The sequence below is a fragment of the Mesoplodon bidens genome (assembly GCF_964165515.1).
Source record: "Mesoplodon bidens genome assembly, chromosome: 6".
NCBI lineage: Eukaryota > Metazoa > Chordata > Mammalia > Artiodactyla > Ziphiidae > Mesoplodon > Mesoplodon bidens.
Window position 1 is genome coordinate 1,522,496 of NC_138162.1, and position 19,474 is coordinate 1,541,969.

The 19,474-nt window shown below is 68.0% G+C and overlaps 1 protein-coding gene across 3 annotated transcripts in view; it reads right to left on the reverse strand.

Moving 5' to 3' along the window:
- Positions 1 to 307: 307 nt before the first annotated feature.
- Positions 308 to 19,474, reverse strand: part of GPSM1 (G protein signaling modulator 1) — a 30,262-nt gene continuing 11,095 nt past the window's right edge. For 2 of the 3 annotated variants that reach the window (XM_081236266.1, XM_081236268.1), the window contains exons 6-14: positions 19,215 to 19,330; positions 18,705 to 18,860; positions 17,660 to 17,768; positions 16,777 to 16,900; positions 10,549 to 10,619; positions 9,521 to 9,700; positions 3,512 to 3,668; positions 2,926 to 3,134; positions 308 to 1,913 (exon numbers count right to left, since the gene is read on the reverse strand). In XM_081236266.1, coding sequence (XP_081092392.1) covers positions 1,707 to 1,913; positions 2,926 to 3,134; positions 3,512 to 3,668; positions 9,521 to 9,700; positions 10,549 to 10,619; positions 16,777 to 16,900; positions 17,660 to 17,768; positions 18,705 to 18,860; positions 19,215 to 19,330 — 1,329 coding nt within the window. In that variant the 3' untranslated portion in view covers positions 308 to 1,706. The remainder of the gene's footprint in view (positions 1,914 to 2,925; positions 3,135 to 3,511; positions 3,669 to 9,520; positions 9,701 to 10,548; positions 10,620 to 16,776; positions 16,901 to 17,659; positions 17,769 to 18,704; positions 18,861 to 19,214; positions 19,331 to 19,474) is intronic. The other variant, XM_081236267.1, reaches the window with a different exon arrangement.

Here is a 19,474-nt window from a genome sequence, read left to right on the forward strand (position 1 = left end):
CTCAGGGCTGAGGCGTGGGCTTCGGAGGACACTTGGGCTCCTACGCCAGCACCCTCACTGGCTGCGTGTCCCTGGGACTGCCGCGTCGCCCCTCTGAGCCCTAGCCCCGCCCCCCATAAATGCAGCAGGGACTGAGCCCATGTGCGGGGGGTGGGCGGGAGCAGGGGCAACCTCGGGGTGGGGAGGAGGGCGCTGCTCCCCGGCCCCAGGCCCTTGGCACGGTAAAGGCTTGCTCACCCAGGTGAGGGAGTCACTGGGCCCCTGCCAGCACCAGCACCTCTGCCAGCCCTCATCCTGACACGACAGCTTTCGCTTGGCAGACTTTTATTTTTTTCGGGAAAAACAAGAACAAGTGTACCTCTTGGGTTGGAAAGGACCCCTTGACAACATGGCAAACACACGTGTGAGCAATAAATACGCACGTACATTCGGGTGTGTGGGGCGGCCGAGCAGGAGCCCCACACCTGCCGCCCTGACCTCACCCTCCGGGGCCCCTCCGCCCAGAGCGCCCCGGGCTGTACCGAGGGGCGGGGGCCTGGCGGCCTCCCCACGCTCAGAGGGCGGGACCTGCGGCTGGGTGAGGCGCCACGCAAGAGGAGGGCTACCTGGGGGCGGTGGGGCCGCGGCTCGACCCAGGGACACTCCAGGAGAGCTGGAGGTGGACCCTGCAGGAGGCGGGCTGAGACGGGGTCTGGCCGAGGGTGCCGGCCATGGTCTCCCTGGAGGACTGTCTCCTGCCCAGTCCCGAGGGCCGACTCACCCCACGGGAGAAGGCGTGATGTCATCTCGCCCCGCGGTGGGGTTGAGGGCTGGGTGCTCACTACGGCCACAGAGCTGGAGCCCTCGCACCTGCCACCCACCCACCCTGGCATGGTCAGGGTGCAGACCCCTACCAGCTGGTATTCCCAGAACCGGGCCGGCTCAGTTCCTGGGCTCCTGGGCTTGGAGTTGAGGCATGTGGAGCTCACCCCCTTCCCCACCCACCCGCCCTGCCGGCTCAGGACCACGTGCCTGGTGGGGCTGAGGACCCCACGTAGGGGGCACTGCCTCCACTGCCTGGTCAGGCTCCAGGCTTCCTGGGACTGGCCTCCTCCTCCTCCTCCAGGCCGGGTAGGAGGGAGGGGAGAGGGGCTGGGAGGGGGCCCTCCCCAGGGGTGAGGCCAGACTGGGGCGAGCACAGCTGTGCTCACCACCCCTGGGGCCAGCTTCAGGAGGACAGAACCACCCGTGCCGCTGGTGGCCCCAGAGAAGAGGCTTCAGAGACACCTTTGGGGGTTGGGGGTCAGCGGGGTTTTCACATTTGGCCGGGCGGGGAGCAGGGGGAGAGCGTAGGGGTCTGGACAGCACCGGGCTTTGGGGCCGACATGCGAAGGCCCGGCCTGGGGCAGGGGCGGGGCGAGGGCAGGGCTGGGCGGGGCAAGCCTGCAGGAAGCTGTGTACCGCGAGGGGCCGGCGCAGGACAGGAGTGGGCCCTGGCCCGAGCCTGCTGCCCTGGGGAGGGGATGGCACGGGGCCCGCGTCCCCAGCGTCCGGCTCAGTGAGAAGGGCTGTGTGGCTCAGAGCCTGCCCTCAGCTGTGGCCTCGGGAGGATTTGGCTTCGGGGGGGGGGCGGTGATGTGGGCATCCTGGACATTTGTGAGCTCCCCCCGGCCGCCGCCCCGGTCCAGGAGCGGGGGTGGGGCAGGCCCGGCTGTGGGTGCGAGGCCTTAGCTGGCGCCGGGCTGGCACTGCTGCCGGGGCTCAGGGGGTCCGCCCACCTCCTGCTCTGGGCTCCCAGCGAGGTCCACCCGCTGCTCGTCCATCCGCTTGGCCTGGACCCTCTGGATGAGGCTGAAGAAGTCCTCGTCGGGCATGGTGGGGCCGCGGGGCAGCACGGCCGGCGGTGGGCAGCGCTGCTCGTCGATCCTGGAGGACTGGGCAGACATGGACACGCGGGTTGGCGGCCTCGCTTCCCCAGGCCTCGGAGGGCCCAGCCCAGCGCCTGGGCCCGGTGCTCAGAGGCCCCGGGGACAACTCGGCGGCAGTGCCAGCTCAGGAGGGCCTCCCTGGGAATCAGCTCCAGGGCACAGCTGGGAGCCCTGACCCCAAAAACGGCCTACCCGGCGGGCGAGCTGCTGGGGTGGCCTCCCAGGCCTGCTCCTAAGGCCGCCAGACCATGGTGTGTGCACGAGACCCAGGGACAGGGCGGGGCCGCAGCTCCCAGAGCTGGTTGTGCCAAGCCCGCCAGGGCCCCATCGGGTCAGGCGGCCGGGAGCCGGCGCAGCCTGTGGGGCGTGCGTGCGTGTGGGCGGGGGTTCTCGGCAGGGGCTGCTTTTGAGGCTCCTGGGACTCGCCCAGAGCTGCACTTTCCTCTCCTCTGTGGGAAGGAATGTCACATCTGGAAACTTTCCAGCATCCTGCTCGGGGGGGCTATGAGGCTGCCCCCTCCCCAGCCACTTCCCTGAGGGTTTCCTGACCCTGAAACCCCACCTGCGGTTCTGCCCCGCCCAGACTGGTGGGTGGCTGCACCCCATGGTGTCGGCCAGACCCCTCCTGCCCTCTGCACTCTGGGGGTGCCGCCTGGCCCTCGGGTTTCTCCATCCGGACGTGGAAGGCTGGAGGAATACCTGGTGGCGCACCGGCTCCAGGCTCCTGCGCTGTAGGGAGGGGCCCGCCTGAGGACGTCCTGGGGTGACCTACTCAGGGGGCCCAGGAGGAGGCCCGTGGGTCTGAGCACCCACGGGCACTCAGAGACACTGGCTGAGCCAGCACGGGGTCCAGTCCCACATGACGCGCCCTGAGACGGAGGGCCCAGGGCCCAGGGCCCAGGCCGGCCTGCGTGCAGCCTCCCGGGGAGGGCCCCTGAACTAACCGGGGCCGAGGGGCCTGGGGGACAGGCGGGACGAGGGTGGCGGAGCCCCCGACCGCCCCAGGCTGCAGGCCCACCTGGCACTTGATGAGCATGTTGAAGAACTCGTCCCCCGGTTCCTGGGGGTCCCCATCACCACGCAGGTGGCCCAGATTGTTATGGGTGATACGCAGCCCGGGCAGGCTGCCCACGCTGGCCCGCTGGTCGTCCAGGCGGCGGCTCTGGGAGCTGGCGATGAGGTCGAAGAACTCCTCGGTCTGGGGGGAGGCCGTCAGCGAGGGCTGGGCTGCGGGGCACAGGGGGTCAGGCCCGGGGAGGCAGGGACCTAGCCCCCAGTGCCCCCGGAGCCCCCAGCAGCCTCTCTGCCGACCCCAGACCCCAGCTGCTCTCAGCCACTCCTGCCGTGGGCCCGACGCCCACCTTGAGGGCCTCCAGGGGGTGACAGAGGAGAGAGCCTGGCTTCCCACACCCGCTCCGAGACCGCTGCGCCCTGACACGGTGTGTTCCGGAGGGTGGGATGATTACACGTTTCCCGAGATGCAGCTTTGGGCAAGGCGGGGACATGGGGCTCACGGTGACAGGGGGCACTTCGCAGCTGGTCCGCCCCGCCCTCAGAACACTGCAGCGGAGGGAGGGGACCGGCCCCGGCCCCCGCGGGCTCACCAATCCTCTCCTCCAGGGTGGGGGCAGCCGTGGCTTCAGCGGCCGCGGGCTGACCCTCCTCCAGGGGACAACGCTGGTCATCCATGCGGCTGCTCTGGAACTTGCTCAGCAGGTCAAAGAAGCACTCCTCGTCGGAGGATGGGGCCCTGGGGATGCTCTGGGGGGCGGGACGGGCAGTCAGTGCTGGCTCTGGGCCAGCCACAGGTGGCCCTGCTGTGCTCACCAGCCCCTCACAGACCCCCAGACACAGTTGAGTGGCTGCTCGGCTTGGGCCGAGGTCAGCACCCTCCTCTCCCCCGCCGCCCCTCCCGCTCCCAGCACCACCACCGCCTCCCCTTCTCTCCTCCCTGGTGCCCCCCAGGGGCCCCTACTGGGCACTTGTGTCAGCCGCCTGCAGTGAGTGCCACCCGTGCCTGTGCACCTCTGGAGCCCCAGCACCCAGCACAGCACTCACCACTGTCTGCTAAACAAATAAACGAGTGAGTGACTAGGCCCTTGGCAGCTCGTTACGCACACGGGAAGGGGCTGGTGCCAGGGCCCTGGCAGCGGTGACGCTGCACCCAGAGGTGCCAGCAATGTCAGGTCATACCACCAAAGGCAAGGAGTCCGAACTGGGGGAGGTGAGGGCTTCTGTGTTCCCAGTCCCACCCCTTGTGGGGTTTGGACAGTTTTATGAGGTCCCCAGAGGATAGCAGTTGTGCGCGGGCCAGGCTAGAGAGACAGTGCTCTCATCCCCCAGCCCCTCCCTCCGCGTGCTGGCCGAGGGGGGAGTGTGGTGGGCCAGGGTCTGCTCTGGGTGGCTGGGGAGAGCCAGGACGCCAGGCTGGGGGCCCTGGGATGGTGGTTGGACCACAGGGGCTCCGGAAGATGCCCTCAGTGAGCATAAGTGTGCAGCCTGGGGGCTTCCCTGGTGGCGCAGTGGTTGAGAATCTGCCTGCCAGTGCAGGGGACGTGGGTTCGAGCCCTGGTCTGGGAAGATCCCACATGCCGCGGAGCAACAAAGCCCGTGTGCCACAACTACAGAAGCCCGCGTGCCTAGAGCCCCGTGCTCCACAACAAGAGAAGCCACCGCAGTGAGAAGCCCGCGCACCACAACGAAGAGTAGCCCCCGCTCGCTGCAACTAGAGAAAGCCCTCATGCAGCAACGAAGACCCAACGCAACCAAAAAAATATAATAAAATAAATAAAAATTTTTTACAAAGTTACATTAAGTGTGCAGCCTGGGCAACGGGGAGGGCTGACCTTGGGCTAAGCCAGCTGACCCGGGCAAGTCCCACTGCTGGGTCAGAATGGGGGGAAGGGCCGCAGTTCTGAGGCAGTGGGTGGGGTAGGGTGAGACCAGGTCACTGGGTCAGGCTGAGTCCCAACTGGCAGGGTGGCCTCAGTTCACACCTCCATGGAGGGCGTGGTCTCTCAGGGGCTGCCCAAAGGGCAGGGCCAGAGCAGGCCCACCCCCCCCCGCCCCGCGCCAGCCTCACCAGGCCTGGTCCAGGGCCCTGCGGGCTGACGGCTGGATGGAGTGGCTTCCAGAGGACACTTCGGGTGCTAACCGGCACCCCGCTCCCTCCCTCCTCGGAAGCTGGTGCCCCCTGCCCAGCCCTGCCCAGCCCTGGCCCGCACATCTCTTGGCTGGCGGCCGCCTCGTCGCTCAGAGCCTGAACTGCGCGGCCCCCAGAGCTCCCGACAACCCATCACCAGCCCGTTTCACAGAGGAGACTGGGGCCCTGGAAGCTGGCCCAGCCTGGGCTCCCAGAGCACAGTGAGGGCTGCTTCGAGCTGGGCTCAGGCCGTGGGGCAGTGAGGCGTCCGAAGGCCGGGAGGACCCGCTGGCCGACGTGGGCAGGGAGGGAGGGGCAGCCGAGCGGGTGGTCCCACCGACCTGTGCCGGCAGGTGACAGCTCGGAGGAGACCCCACTGGGCTCAGGCTCTTGGGTCGCACCTCCCCACCCCCTGCCTGGCCAGGGCAGGTCCAGAGCCAAGCCTGGAGCTGGGGGTTCAAAATCCACCCGAGAGCCCTGCTCTCCTGTAGTGCCCAGGAAACCTGGAGGGAGGGGAGAGCCGGTGCTGAGGGGCCCGTAGGGGCCTTGGCCAGGGGGCTGCACCTAGTCCGGGCCTCCTGGGGACCTGCAGGCCGGCAGAGAGTGGCTGGGGACCAGCGTCAACCCATGAACTGGTGGGGTCGACGGACAGGTGCCTCCCCCAGGCGCTCGTGGGCTCTGCTCGCAGGCTGGGGGGCCCCTGGCTCCGCCAGGTGTGGGGTGAGCACAGCACCACCCCACTGCAGGGGCAGCTGTTGCTCCCGCCCCCAGCCCAGCATCTGGCCCCAGCTGGGATCTCCCAGGTGAACCATGGGCCAGGTGAATGGAGCCAGGCCCCTCCCAGGAAAGGTGTGACCCGGAGGTCCCACTTCACTGGACGCACGTGTCCCCAACACTCCTCCAGCCTCCCCTGGGCTGCAACTTGGGCTCAAGAGAGGCACCTGAAGGAGAGGGGGGTTTGCTGTAGGCCTCTCACGGCGCCATCACCACCGTGGCCAGGGCTGGCCTGAGGGCCCCGCCACGGTCGTCCAGACAAGCTCCCGAGGCGCTGCGCCAGAGCCATCCCAGCCTGAGACCTGGGACTGGCCCGGGGCCTGGCAGCTCTCACCGTCCCTGAGCCCAGGGCCACCTGTGAAGGGTGGGCGCCCCCTCATGCAGGGCACTGCTGGCCTGGGACCACAGGCACAGGCGGAGGCCCACGCCCCTTGCTCAGGACACTGGCCTGAATCCCAGTAGGACACGTTCAGGGGACCTGGAGGCCACCCCACGCTCCCTCCCCCCTCCTCTGCCTGACTAGGGCTCCCTCCGCCCGAGGTCAGAACTCCCTGAGGCCCACTCCACTCCCACCGCAGGGGTTTCAGCCCATCTTCTCCCCGGGAAGAAGGAGCCAGCCCTGGTCGCGCAAGCTCTCCCATCCTCCAGGCCCGGCTGTCCCCTCCAGCCGGCCTGGCCAGTTCCTCAGGGCTGCGGCTGCCCTGGCCCCCGAGCCGCCCAGGATGGGGACGTCCGAAGGCAGGTGAGTACGGATCAACACACAGGACTCACCCCCACTGAACTGGCCCGGGCGAGGCTGCTGGGAAGCTGACTGCTTGCCCGCCGGCTGGCCATCCACTCGCCCCGGCCCCCCAGGAGGAGCGCTCAAGTCCAGCTCCGACAGGCCGTGAGCCTCCAGCCGTGTTAGGGACCCCCCACTCACGCGGATCCGCAGCCCTGTCTGCCAGCAGCCAAGTGGATTTGGGTGCTGGGCCACGTGGAGCCCAGGCAGGACGCCAAGGCCCCTGTGCCACTGCCCTGCCTGCAGTGCCCGGTGCCGCCTCACCGCAGAGACCTACAGGCCCTCTTAGCTTGATGCTTAAATAGGACCCAGGGCGAGGGCCCCTCCTCATCCCCGCCCACCCGCGCCGGGCGCACACGCACGCACGCACACACACACGCACACACACACACAATCTCCGTAAACACTCGGAGATGGATTTCCCTGAGCACAGAGCCTGTGGGCAGTCACAGCAGCAGGGTGAGGGGATGAAACCTGTCTGGGGAGAACTTCCTCTCTGAGAGCAGCCCCGGCCTCCTGCCCAGCCTGGAGAGAAGCCAGACGGATCGGTGTCCTTTACCATTCTGGGCCTCAATGGTCGCGTGGCCTGACACCCTCACCCCCTGCAGAGCCGCATCACCACACAGTAGCCCCCTTGGCTTCTGCCTGGCCCCAGACCAAAGCCCCTCGGCCGCAGTGCCCTCCCTGGCCTCCTGCTGCCGCCTGGGTGTCCCTTTCCTGCTCTGGGAGGTCGTGGAGTCAGCGTCAGCCCGGCCCTGGAGCCAGCAGGAGCCGACCGCCCGAGGCATCTGGGTAGTCCCGGCAAGGACACCAGAGGCCCCTCTTAGGGCCCTCTCTGTCCTGCTCCTTCTACAGTGGGCTCAGAGCTGCCGGCCCCTTCCATTACAGCCCTGGGGACACGGCCACCACCAGCAGCCTGGGACTGGCCCTCTGAGGACGCCTCCTATCGGGTGCCCGGGTGGGCACGGGGGCTCAACCTACCATCGGGGTCCAGGCCTCCAGCTGGGGCCAGGCTCAGAACCCTGTCGTAGGAACTTTCTCCAAAGACACCACCATGGCCCGAAACCTTGACGTGTTCTCTATGGGGGCCAACCTATGGGTGCCAGGAGCTGACCCTGGCCTAGGAACCGCAGCCCTACCATTCCTAGCTGGACGCCCTCGAGCCATTTCCTTCGTACCCTGAGCCTCGGTTTCCCCCTTAGGGCTGCTGTAAACAAGGCACACGTGGCAAGCCTGAACCTTGACTGCCATCTATTTGGTAGAAGAGGTCCCGGAACTGCAGCTACAGGGACACTGCTGGGCCAGAACTCACAGATGGGACAGGCAAGGGGTCTCGCAGTGCTGGTCTCCGCCCGTGGCAGCCACAGTGCGTCTGGGGGGCCTGGCTCACCTCCCCGGGCCCCGCCTCTGGGGCCCAAGGCTCTGAGGCCCCCAGATGGGAGGGTGGGGTGTACGGCTTTGCCTCGGTTGCCTCTTTGGGAAGCCTTCCAAAACAGCCCTCGTGCGGGGTGGCTGGTGTGACTTAGGGATGCGAGAGAATCAGAAAGACAAGTCTCTCTTTGCGCTCCCTGCTGCAGGGCAGGGTGTGTGGGGGCCTAGGCAGCTGGGGTGCAGGCGCTGCCCCCCTCGCTCGGCCCCCGTTTCACAGCATGAACAACGGGGTGTGGGTATGGACGCCGCCGTCACCTGGTAAGTATGGTCTTGGGTGAAGCTGGGCGGTGGGGACCATGAGCACAGGCCAGGCCTCTGCTCGACCCTGGGCAGGCCTTTCTTACTCCAGAGCCCGCTGTGGCTCCCCAGTGCCCTGGCAGGGGTCCTTCCCTGCCCAGGCCCTCTCTGGCTGGGCCGACTCCAAGACTCTCCCTGACCTTTGGGGCCGGCCCAGCCCTGCTCCCCATGCCCGGCCCCAGGACAAGTTCTCGGGCCCTCAGACCACACCCAGCCACCCTCCTCAGATCCCGCAGCCCACGCTGTGCTGGTGGCAACACCCTTGCACTGCCTGGGCCCTTGCACTGCCTGGGCTCGGGGTCGGGGCCTCCTGCCCCGAGCAGGGATCCCGTCCCCCTCCCCAGGCCCCTGTGCCCTCCCCCGCTCACCCCACTCCCGGGACACAGACTCTGGCCATCCTCTGACCCATCCAGTGGGGCTGGGGTCAAATGGGGTCAGCGGAGGCTGCCCCAGGCTCACGGGAAGACAGGTGCAAAGCAGCCATCTGGGGCTAAGAATACCCAGCATGGCACCCACGCCCCTCAAAGGCGGGGAAGGTGCTGATTAAACCCTTGGAGGGAACTATTTTTAAACTAATTCTTGGAGGCTTGGACGCAGGTGTTCTGTGCATGGGGGGCTCCAGGCTGACCTCTGAACCTGGGCGTGGCCGGACACGTGCCCCTCTGTGCCCACCCTGTACCTGACCTGCCCCTGAGAGCCTGGAGAAGCCAGCCAGGCTCCTGGGCACAGAGCGACACCTGCCAGGCAGCAAGAGACCCGTCCGGCTACTCGATCACTAGTGCATCCACCCCTCAACCGTCCATCCCCACCCATCTGTCCACCAGACCCCGTCTGTCTGTCTACCCCTGTACACTGTGTCCCCAGGACGAGGCTGCTGGCTGGGCCTGAGGACCTGAGCTGCACCCCCCAAGCTGTCCTGCAGACCCTTCCTAGGCTGCCTGTTGCCCACCCCCCCTCCAACATGAGGCCTGCTGTCCGGCTGATGAGTAAACCCTGTCCTTGCCCGGGGTGCCCCGGGCTTTCAGCAGGCCCTGTGCCCACCAGGTCCCAGGGGACAGCACAGGGCCATGACCTCAGCTCCCTGTAGAGGCCCGGCCCGGCCTCCAGGTGGGCTGTGCAGGATGCTGTGCAGGGTGGGCAGTAGAGCCCCTCGCGGCTCCCTGTGGCCCCCGGGGAGAAGTCGCCTACCGTGCGAGACACCTGCAGCCGGACGTCCGCGCTGTCCAGGGGGGAGTGGCTCCCCTCCCGCGGCCTCCTCTCAGCGGCGTCCGGCCCTTCCTGGGGCTTCCTGCTCCTCACGGGGAGGGGGAGCAAGTCCCTGCCCGGCCCCCGCCAGTCCCCCGCGTGGTGGCTGTCTCCATTCTGCTCCTGGGGAGGGGGAGGACGGCCGGGCGTGGGAGGGGGCCGGGCCGCCAGCGCTCCCCAGCCCAGGACCCCAGGAGGGGCTGAGCACACGCAGGCAGCCCCGTTTCACTGACCCACACGGAGGTGCTCAGGAGCCCGAGGAAGAGGGAGCTGCAGGCAGCCTGGGGGTGGGGAGAGGCGGGGTGGGGACTGGGGGGGCGGGGACTGGGGGGGCTCTGACCCCCCCAACGCCCACCTGCCCACACCAAGCGATGGGTGACCGTGGGCGGCCCTGAGCCTTGTCCCCACAGTGGGTCCCCGGGGCTGTCCGCAACTGAGCCCAGTGTACACCGAAGGGACTGGAGGCTCCGAGAGGTCAGGCCACTGCTCCTGGGCCGCGCAGCACCCACCCCGGTAGGTACAGAGTGGCCCCAGGGCCCCCAAACCTGTTGGGGGTTTGCCAAGCCCCCGCTGCCCCACCCGTAACAGCCCTGCTTCCCCCTGGAGCAGAGTCTGAGGGAGGAGGGAGCAGACAGGCATGGGGAGCGGCCAGGACACGGGGGGCCGGCATGTCAGGAGCCGGGGCCCGGGGGGCGGGACCACGCTGAGAGGGAAGGGGGCAGCCACCGGCGCCGCGGGGTCTCCTGGGGCTCGCTCCGGGCACGTGGCCGTCCAGGGTCCTGGGCCGCACGGGGCACACGTGGCAGGGACGTGGCGCAGACAGGAACCCCGGCGGGTGCTGGTAACTCAGCCAACACCGCGCCGGCCTCAGTACCCTGCTGCCCACGCTCTGCTCCTAACTGTAGGCGGCTGTCGCTTGGCCGCCACCTGCCCCCACGTGCCCCCGGCCGCCCGCCCTGAGCCCCACTCACCCGCTCCAGCGGGAGCCTCAGCAGGTCCCAGGTTTCCGCGCTCAGCCTCTGTGTCCTCTTGGGCCTGGCCCCTGCAAGGCAGCAGGCCCGGTCAGCCGGCGCCGACCCCGGGCCTCGAGGGTCACGAGCTTCCCACCTCCCAGCCCACGTGGGGGCCAACGCGGCCTCTGCACGACCGCCGCGCCCCCGGCTGGACAAGCACGCAGGCGTCCAGGTGGGGCTGACCGCGCAGGGGCCAGGTGGGGTCTGGCTTCCGTGCCCTGCCCCACTTAGCTCCAGTTCCTGAGTTCGGGGCCCGGCTCGTCCCTGCTCGCCGTCGCTTCCACTGTCCCTCTCCTCGGACGCTCTTCCTGCGTCTCCACAGCCACGGGCCTCAGCCTTGGCTCCGCTGCTCCCACACCCTGTGCCTGCCCACCCCCACCCCACCCACACCGGGGCAGCCCAGGTCCTCAGGGGTGGGGGGGGCAGGCTGAGTGAACTCTCCCGAGGGCTGGGCCTGGCGAGGCCAGGAAGCACGGTGGGCAAAGTGACCGAGGCCTCCGGCACCAGTGGACACCCTGGGGGCCGCGTCTCGGCACCACTGGCCTTGGACCGGTCACCCACCCTGCGGAGCTCAGCCCCCTCCACGCCCACCCACCCCCACCGCCCCCGTCAGATGGTGCCGGCGGACACACTGCCCACAGCGCAGGGGGTCTGGAAAGCATCTCATGGCCCCTGGCGCGTCTCGGGCACCCAGCGAGCTGCGGCCGTGGATGCAACGGTTCGCTCTCCATCCCCACCGCCAGCACCCACCGCCCGCGGCTCCGATCGTGAAGCTAAGCTGCTCTGTGGACGCCCGCGGTGCGGCGTGGGGAGCTGGACCCAGAGCCCGCCCTGTCCGGCCCCTCACTGCGGCCAGGTGCACACGCCACAGCGAGCGGCCTCGAGGGGTGGGTGGGGAGCCCTCCACCTGGCCCCCGACCCCAAGCCTGGCCTGGGTTCTGGGCCCACACCCATTGTCTGGGACACGGTCCTCAGAAGGGAGCCGGCTCTGGCGCTCAGGCATTCAGACCGGCCCAAAGCAAACATCCAGAGCCTCACGAGAACTAGCTGGGCAGGTGGCCTGGGGCGGCTGGCGAGGGCGGCCGTGCCCTCCTCCCTGTCCTGGCCCCAGGCCCTGAGGAAGCCACACGCCGTCCCCCTGCCCTCCCAAGGCCGAGAAATGTGCCAGTCTGAGGTGGGGACGCAATGATCCTTGGAGGGGCGTCGGCTGTCCCGGGAGCTGGGGAGGAGTGGCCACAGCGGCCCGACCAGGTGGCAGCCAGGCAGCTCCTGGAAGCGTTCCCCCAGGACCGGGCCAGCTGACGGCCCCCTGTCCCCACTGGTTGGCCGTGGTGGTCGTGCAGGCCTGCCATTGCCCACCCCCCTCCCCCTTCCCCGAAGAAAACAGCCCCCGGCTGGCAGGCTTCTGCCAGGCCCCGAGCCAGAGGGGCGCAGCCTCGGGGCACACGGCCCACCCACAGGTGAAGGAGAGGAGAAGAGTGGGGTCGGGTTGGGTCCCCCCGCCCACCCCCAGCAGCACGAGGAAGGCAGCTCTGAGGAGGAAACGAAGGAACTGGCCCCGAACCAAAGGACTGGGGACCCCACGCCTGGCGGCCCTTACCCCACCCCACCCCCGGCCTGCAACAGCCCTGCTCCGTCTCCTGCCGCCCCAGCGAGGGGCCCCACTCGCTGCCCGACCCTGTCCGCTGGGCCCCGGCCCCGCACAGCTGCTCCTGCCCCGCCTGGCCCTCCACCATGAAAGGTCCCTCTGAGATGCAGCCCACGCCCGGCTCCAGGGCGGGTCCCTAACGGCCCATGTGGACAGCGGGCGGAAGGCCCTCCGGGCCGGGCTAAATGCGTCCTCTGTCTGGAGAGCGCGTTCTGAACCCAGCGCTTCCAGCGGTCCCTGAGCTGAGCCTGCCCTGACTGGGGGCATTCAGGCACCACTGGCTGGCTTCCTGCCCCGCCCGCCCAGAATCAGGCCTGGAAACTTCGCGAGGACTGCGCACCACGCCTGGCCTGTGCGGCACCTCGTCGTCCTCTGTCCCCACCACCCACTGGTTTCCAGCTGCCCGGCCTGGTGCCCCCGGCCTCCTACCTCATGTCAACCCCCTACTCCTGGCGGCTCCACCTTCAGGGCCGACCCAGAATCCGAGCCCCCGAGCCCCATTGCCTCCCTGCCCAGCCTTGCCCTGTGGTCCCCTCTCCATGCAGGGGCCAGAGAGATGTCCCAAGCATCTGGGTTAGATCTTCCTCTGCTGCTGGACCTGCAAGGGCCCCGCTGCTGTGAGGGTGGGGCTTACACAAGGGCCCAGGGCTCCTCCCCGGCGGGGTCCCTCCTGCCTCAGGCTGTTCCCTCCACTAGGACTGCAGCTCCTTCTCAGGCTCAGGGCTCCCTCTCTCCACTCCTTCAAGTCTTCACTCAAACGTCGCTTATAGATGGAATATTCTGCATCCTCCCAGATTTCATTTGTCGAAGCCCCAAACCCCAGTGTGATGGTACGCAGGTGGGGCCTGGAGATATGATTAGGGTTGGCTGAGGTCATGAGGGTGGGGCCCTCACAATGGCGTCAGTGCCCACACGAGGAGCCCAGAGAGCTCCTTCGCTCTCTTCCCCCCACACCCCACCCACCCCATCTGTAAACCAAGAGGCCCTCACAGAACCCCGCCATGCTGGCACCCTGCTCTGGAACATCCAGCCCCCAGAACTGGGAGAAATGGACGTCCATGGTTTAAGCCGCCCAGTCTGTGCGGTTTTGTTATGGGGCTCGAGCTGCCACCCGCTGCTGTAGTTTTGGCTACACCCTGCCCCACCCAACTTTCCTAACCAGCCCCCAGAGCACCTGTAACGTGTGATTCTCTTTCCGCACATTTATCGTTTATCACTGCTGTGGCCCTAGAGCTCGGACAGGGCTTAGCATACAGTAGGTGCTTTAAGGAATGAGTAGCTAGTGTTTACTGAGTGCCTACCGTGTAAGGCCCCATGGGCAGTTTCATGCGCTGTCCCCTCCGGGCCATTGCCAGCATAAGAGGTCCTAGCCACCCTCCCAGGACTTTGGACACAGGGGCTCAAGAGAGGGTGACCACCTGGCCAAGGCCAAGAGCCCAGAGGGGTAGAGCCAGGTCAGGACAGGGGGAGTCGGGGCCGTAGGCGTGCCTGCACAGGGCAGGTGTTACAGCAAGTCAGGCTCACCTGGAGAGCCCAAGAGGGTCCAGCTGAGAGTGGCCGGAGAAGAGTCAGACCTAAGGACAGATGAGGGCCCCTGTGGCCCCATGGCCCTGATCTGCCCATCACGGGTGCCTGGCACGTGGCTGGGCTGCAGGCCACTTGCTGAGTGCACAGATGGACAATGATGTGTCTGCATCGTCAGCCCTCCTGGGGACATGAGCTGTGCCCCTGTCCCTGCCAGGTGCTCTTCCCAAGATGACCAGTGGGCCTGCTTCCCAGATGGGGACACTGAGGCACAGCTAGGTCGCCGCTTGGTCTGCCAACCAGGACATGCGGAGCCAGGGCCAGAGCCCACAGCCTAAGCAGCCGCTCAGACATCACACCACGAACATCCCAACCTCCCAAGGTGGCTGGACGTGGTGTCCCGGGACTCCTGCTGCTCTGGGCCCAGGACGCCCTGAGCAGGGCACAGAGGGTGAAGGGACTGAGAAGCAGCCAAGTGGGGGAGGGCAGGGCAGTCCACACCCTGTAGGCAGGCAGAGGGACGTCCACCAGAGGGGACAAGCAGGCAGCCCTGTGGGGCTCAGCGCCAACTCCCCATCTTATGCGCGGACCGTGCTGCCGTGTCGAGGGGGCGCAGCGGGACCTCCATCCAGCATGGGTCCCCGTCCGGTGCCCTCCTGGGGTAGGCAGGGTGGGCACAACAAGTACCCTGGGAGGACTGACCCTGACCCAGGCAGCAGTGGCAGGGAGGTGCCCCACCCACCCAGACTCACCCTGGGACCTCTTAGCTGGGGTGGGGGCAGCAAGGGCCGTGAGGGTAACACATGGACTGAACCCAGCCAGGCTCTGGGTCCTCCAGCTGCAAAAAGTGCCAGCCACCCCCAGGCCCACGGCCCACCACAGGCCACACCTGTGACGCAAGGCCGCGCCCACCACAATGGCCACACCCACCGGCTCCCTCCTGCCCCCCTGACCCAGCCCAGGGCCTCCCTCCTCCCCTGGAGATGCTCCTCTGCCAGGGATGGTTAAGGGCCCTCTGGGGGCTCACTTGGCCCCCTTCGCCCCCCCCCGCCCCCCACTGCCAGGCTCTGGATATGCAACGCCCCCACCCCCGCACTCCAGGGAGAGTTTCCAGAAGACAGGCACCCAGCTTTCTAGAAACCGGGCCGGCCCACCACCCGCACTCAGTACGCCCCGAAAGAACGAGTGAACGAACGGATGAAGGAATGATGCCGTCCCTGCAGAAAGCCCTGCCGTGGCCCGCACCACAGGCCCTGCCCGTCCGGGCTCACCCGATCGGGGGTCTCCTCCGAGCAGGGCTCTTCTCCAGGGCCGCCTAGACTCAGGGCGCTGGCCCACCTCCAGCAGCTGCATCCCAGGGCCGGGGCCCCCAGACCTGCCTCCACGGGCCTCGGGAGGCCGTCCCGGCCACCGTCCTCCCAGGAGGATGGCCTCTTCACAGCGGCTGCTGGCGGCCCGGGGCCGGCAGCCTGGTGGGAGGAGGCTTCCTGGGGCCCCGGCTGGGAAGGGTCTGGGCCCGGGGCAGAGCAGAAGAGGCGGCGTGGGGAGGACAGAAGCTGCCTTGTTCCCGCGCCCACCCTGTGCCCCCCTTTCCTCAGCTCAGAGAAGAAGGAAAACACCAGGAGAGCCCGGGGCTGGGCCGCGCCTCCGCGGGAGCCTTTCCAGACGTCGGGCTCAGCCCTGCCCCCACCTGCCGCTGAGGTTCCCAGAGGGTGGCCTGGTACGGCCAGGCGTGCCAGGGGCTCTGGGCGGAGCTGCCCACCCTCAGAAAACCCCGGCCCAAAGGGCAGACACTGGCCTGCACGTGCCGGGGGGCGTGGGGAGCGAAGGCGGCCACACCTCACCCCATCCCCACCGGCTACAGCACCCCCAAAACAAGGGTGGCTGAGGGTCCCGGCAGCCCATTTCCTCCCTTCCGTCTCAGCCTCTGAGCGAGGGTGACGGGTGCCCCCATCTTCCAGGACAGGCCATTGTCCCAAACCCAAGAGCGTTACAGCACAGAACCCCGGAGACCTGACACCACAGTCGGATGGCTTCCCAGCCTCGTCCTGGGCGGGCCTGGAGGCTTTGGAGGCTGGGGAAGGTGGGCGACCCGGGAACACAGCCATGAGGGGCCTGGGGCTGGACTCTCCGAGAACTCGGGAACCACGGGTTGGGGACTGTGTGGGCTGGGAGGGAGGGGCAGCTAACTCCCCGCCCAGGGCCTGCCCCGTACCCACCGGCAGCGCGGGAGGCCGGCTCAGGGCGGCCCCCTGCCCCAGCGCCCTTGTTTATTGATCTATTCGCTTGGCGGCGAACGTTCCGTCCTTGTGTGGGTAGCATCGCTGACCTGCACAGGGCGACCGGCAGCCCGTGAACGAGGTCGTTACAGCAGCCGTGGCTCATCTGCGGGCCTCCGCTGAAGAGTACCCGGCTCACGGCTCCCTCGGCCTCTGGCTGACTTGGCTTCTCCCTCCTGCCAGCAGCCCCCTCCCACTGCATCCCTACAAGAAGCCCTCCCCCAGGCCCAGCCCCCAGCCTGGAGGGGGGTCGTCAGCCCCAGAGGAGTGGGGTGGCTAGGGAGGGGCCCCCTCCACCTCGTGCCTGAGAAACCTGGGGGGCTGAGGGCGACCCCAGGGCCCCACTGCCCCAGAGACACGAAGGCCTGGCCTGATGCCCCTTTGCCCACGCCGGGTCCTACGCCTTCCAGTCCCAGCATCCCAACTTGCCCCCAGCACCCTGTCACTTGCCCACCCCACCGTGAGCTCTGGAGTGAGCTGGCGATGGGGCTCAGATGCCGACACCCCCCAGGGACAGGGGCTCAACACGCTATGAGGGACCTCCTCCCTTGGCTGGCAGCTCTGTTCAATAGTCTCCTGTTTGAGGGCAGAGCCCACTGGGCCCCAGCGTGAGCCAGCACCCCCTCTACCCTGGCAGCCCTTCTGCCACCCCCCTGCCCTCTCAGGCCCCTGCATCTCAGGCTGAGGTCTGAGACCGCAGGAGAGCGGGACCCCACGCCCAGCCCAGGAGCTCACCTTGGGCCTCGTAGCCGGCCAGGTCTGGCTTCTCCGCGGCTGCCGGGCTGGACAGCCGGCCCAGCGCCAGCTGCAGCTGTGCCACATTCATGCGGGCCGTGAGCTCCCCACTGCGGTCCCCGATCTGCAGCCGGGCAGGGCCAGGTCAGGGGCTGCGAGGCCCCCTGTGGACTCCCACGGGGCAGTCACGGCCCCGGGTCTCCAAGGGCACTAGGCCCGCTACGCCCCAGAAGTGGAGTCTGGGGGGGGTCCCGGGGGGGTAGCCTCATGTGCCCCTGACAGCCCCCCTCACACCCCAGCCCGGCCGTGCCACGTGGGGCCCTCCCCTGGGCAGTCAGCCTGTACCTTTCTCAGCTCCGTGCCAGCCAGGATCCCGGCGGGGACCCTCGCTGCAGGGAGGCCACGTGCTTACCCAGGAGCAAAGCCATGGGAAAGGAGGGTGGGGGGATCCCCACGTGGAGTTCCAGGGCCCCTGCCTGTGCTCAGAGGGGCGCAGGGGCCGGTCCCACTGGCGGCCCAGGTGGGGGGCTTTCCAAGTCAGGACCTCCCCTGACCCGAGTTCTCCTCCCCACCTCCGCCGGGACACCTAAGGGCCTTGCCCGCCTGTGGACTTGAGGCTGTGGCGGGTCTGGGGAGCACTGGGGAGGGAGGTGACCTGGCTCTGCCGCTGGGGCTGCTTCCCAGAGGTGGGTCGGGGCTGAGGAGGGAACCGGCCGGGAGCCGGGGAGCCGGGGCTCACCCGCGCCGACCCTGTAGTGCCCAGTCGTGGGCTGCCCTGACCCCAGCAGGAGGATCCTGGGTGGACAGGCCCACCAGGGATGGGGGGCTCCAATGCTGGCGAAGGCCAGGGTTGGGGGCTGAGGGGAGGGCAGGTCCGGCTCACCTCCTGGGAGATCTCCAGGTGCTTCTTGGCGAAGGTCAGGGCCTGTGCGGGACTCCCCATGGATACGTAGGCGTTCCCCAGGCTCCAGCATGCCCGGCCCTCGCCCACTCTGCCGGGGAGGGAAACTGAGTCCACGTCTGCACCCCAGACCTGCCAGCCTGCCCACTAGTCCAGCCGTCCCAAGATCCCAGCCTCCGGGTGGTCAGGCCCATCACGAACTGGGGATGGGGGTGGGGTGGGGTGGGGTGCTCCGTGGGTGGTCCAGGGTCCCTGGCGTGGCCTTGATTGCCCCCTAGTGGCCGGTGAGGCTCTCATCCCTGTGGCTCCCTGAGCAGCAGTGACCTCATTCCCTTGATCATAAATTTTTAAATGAAGTTATAAATAATGTACCATAAAGTTAACCACTGTGAAGCACACAATTCAGTGGCTCTGCGTACGTTTACCATCTATGGCCATCGCCTCTATCTCGTTCCAAAACATCACCACCCAAAAGAAAAACTGCAGGCCACTTTAAGCCTCCCGGCACAGCAGCTTTCTAGAAGACCCCTCCTCTCCACCACCCATGAGGGGCCCTGGCCTGCAGCTCTGAACCCTCTTGCTGCCTCTGCCGCCCCCAGACCTGCGTGCATGGCTGTGTGTTTAGGGGTCTTCGGTCAGGCAGTCTGCCTCTCTGTAGAGACTGCCGTTTACACGGATGTGGAGAGAGGGGGGCATGGGGGTGTTCAAGGGGGCAACGGGGCGGGCACTGGGGCACAGCCCCCCAACCAGCGTGCGCCAGGGGTCACTGCGAGCAGCCGGCCCAGCGTCCACTGGTCTCACCCAGTCCCACTCAGTGGGCGGCGTGGCCAGCTGATGGAGGAGGCTGGGCCCAGGCGGGGCCGCCTTGAGCAGGGTCCCTTGGTGGTCAGTGGCAGAGCAGGGCCTCAGACCCAGGCCGGCGAGTCTAGGCCGCTGTCATCAGCTTGTTACTCAGCCCAGGGGCCTGAAGGGGCGAGCGGGGGCCCCTGGTGTGGGCCTGGGCAGCACGCGTCCCTGCCGCACGCACCTGTCGGCCAGCTCCTGGGCGATGAGCAGGTGCCGCAGGTGGTACTCGGCGGCGCGCTCGTAGTCCTGCAGCAGCGTGTACGTGTTGCCCAGGCTGTAGCAGGCCTGCGCCTCCACCGCCTGGTCCTTGAGCTGCCGGGACAGCTGCAGAGTCTTCCTGTGGGGGCGGGGGGTCACCCCCAGGAAGGAAGATTCCAGTATTCCCCTCCACAGGGGTTAGGGCACAGCTCATGCTCCCCCAACGCCCCTTACCAAGGGCTACGTGGGGGGCGGTGGGGAAGCAGCCCTTTGGCCCCGAGGTCTCCAGCCCCAGGACCCCACTGGGGGTCTCTCTGGGCTCCATCGGTCGCCCTTCCAGGGTGGCATGGAACCCCCCGCATGGCCCCTGGGGAGGCTGGGAGAGCAGAGCTTGAGGTGGGCGCCTCCTTGGCCTGGGGTCCAGGCTCCTTCACCCTCCTAGGGCCCACCCTCTCCCTGGCTGGGCGGTGGGGGTGGGAGGGGCGCTGCCTACTTGTAGTACTCGGCGGCCACGTCGAAGCGCCCCAGGAAGATGTGGGCGTTCCCCAGGTTGCTGTAGGCCCTCCTCTCTGCCGCCTTGTCTCCAAATTCCTTAGCAATGGCCAGGCGCTGAGGACACGGACACAAGGCCCAGGTGATCACGGAGCAGCCCGGGATCCGATGCAGATGGCAGGTGCTGCCCACCCCGCCCCCGCCCAGCACGGCCAGCCTGATGTCCGTGTGCCCAGAGGGGCAGCCCTGGGAGCCCCGGGA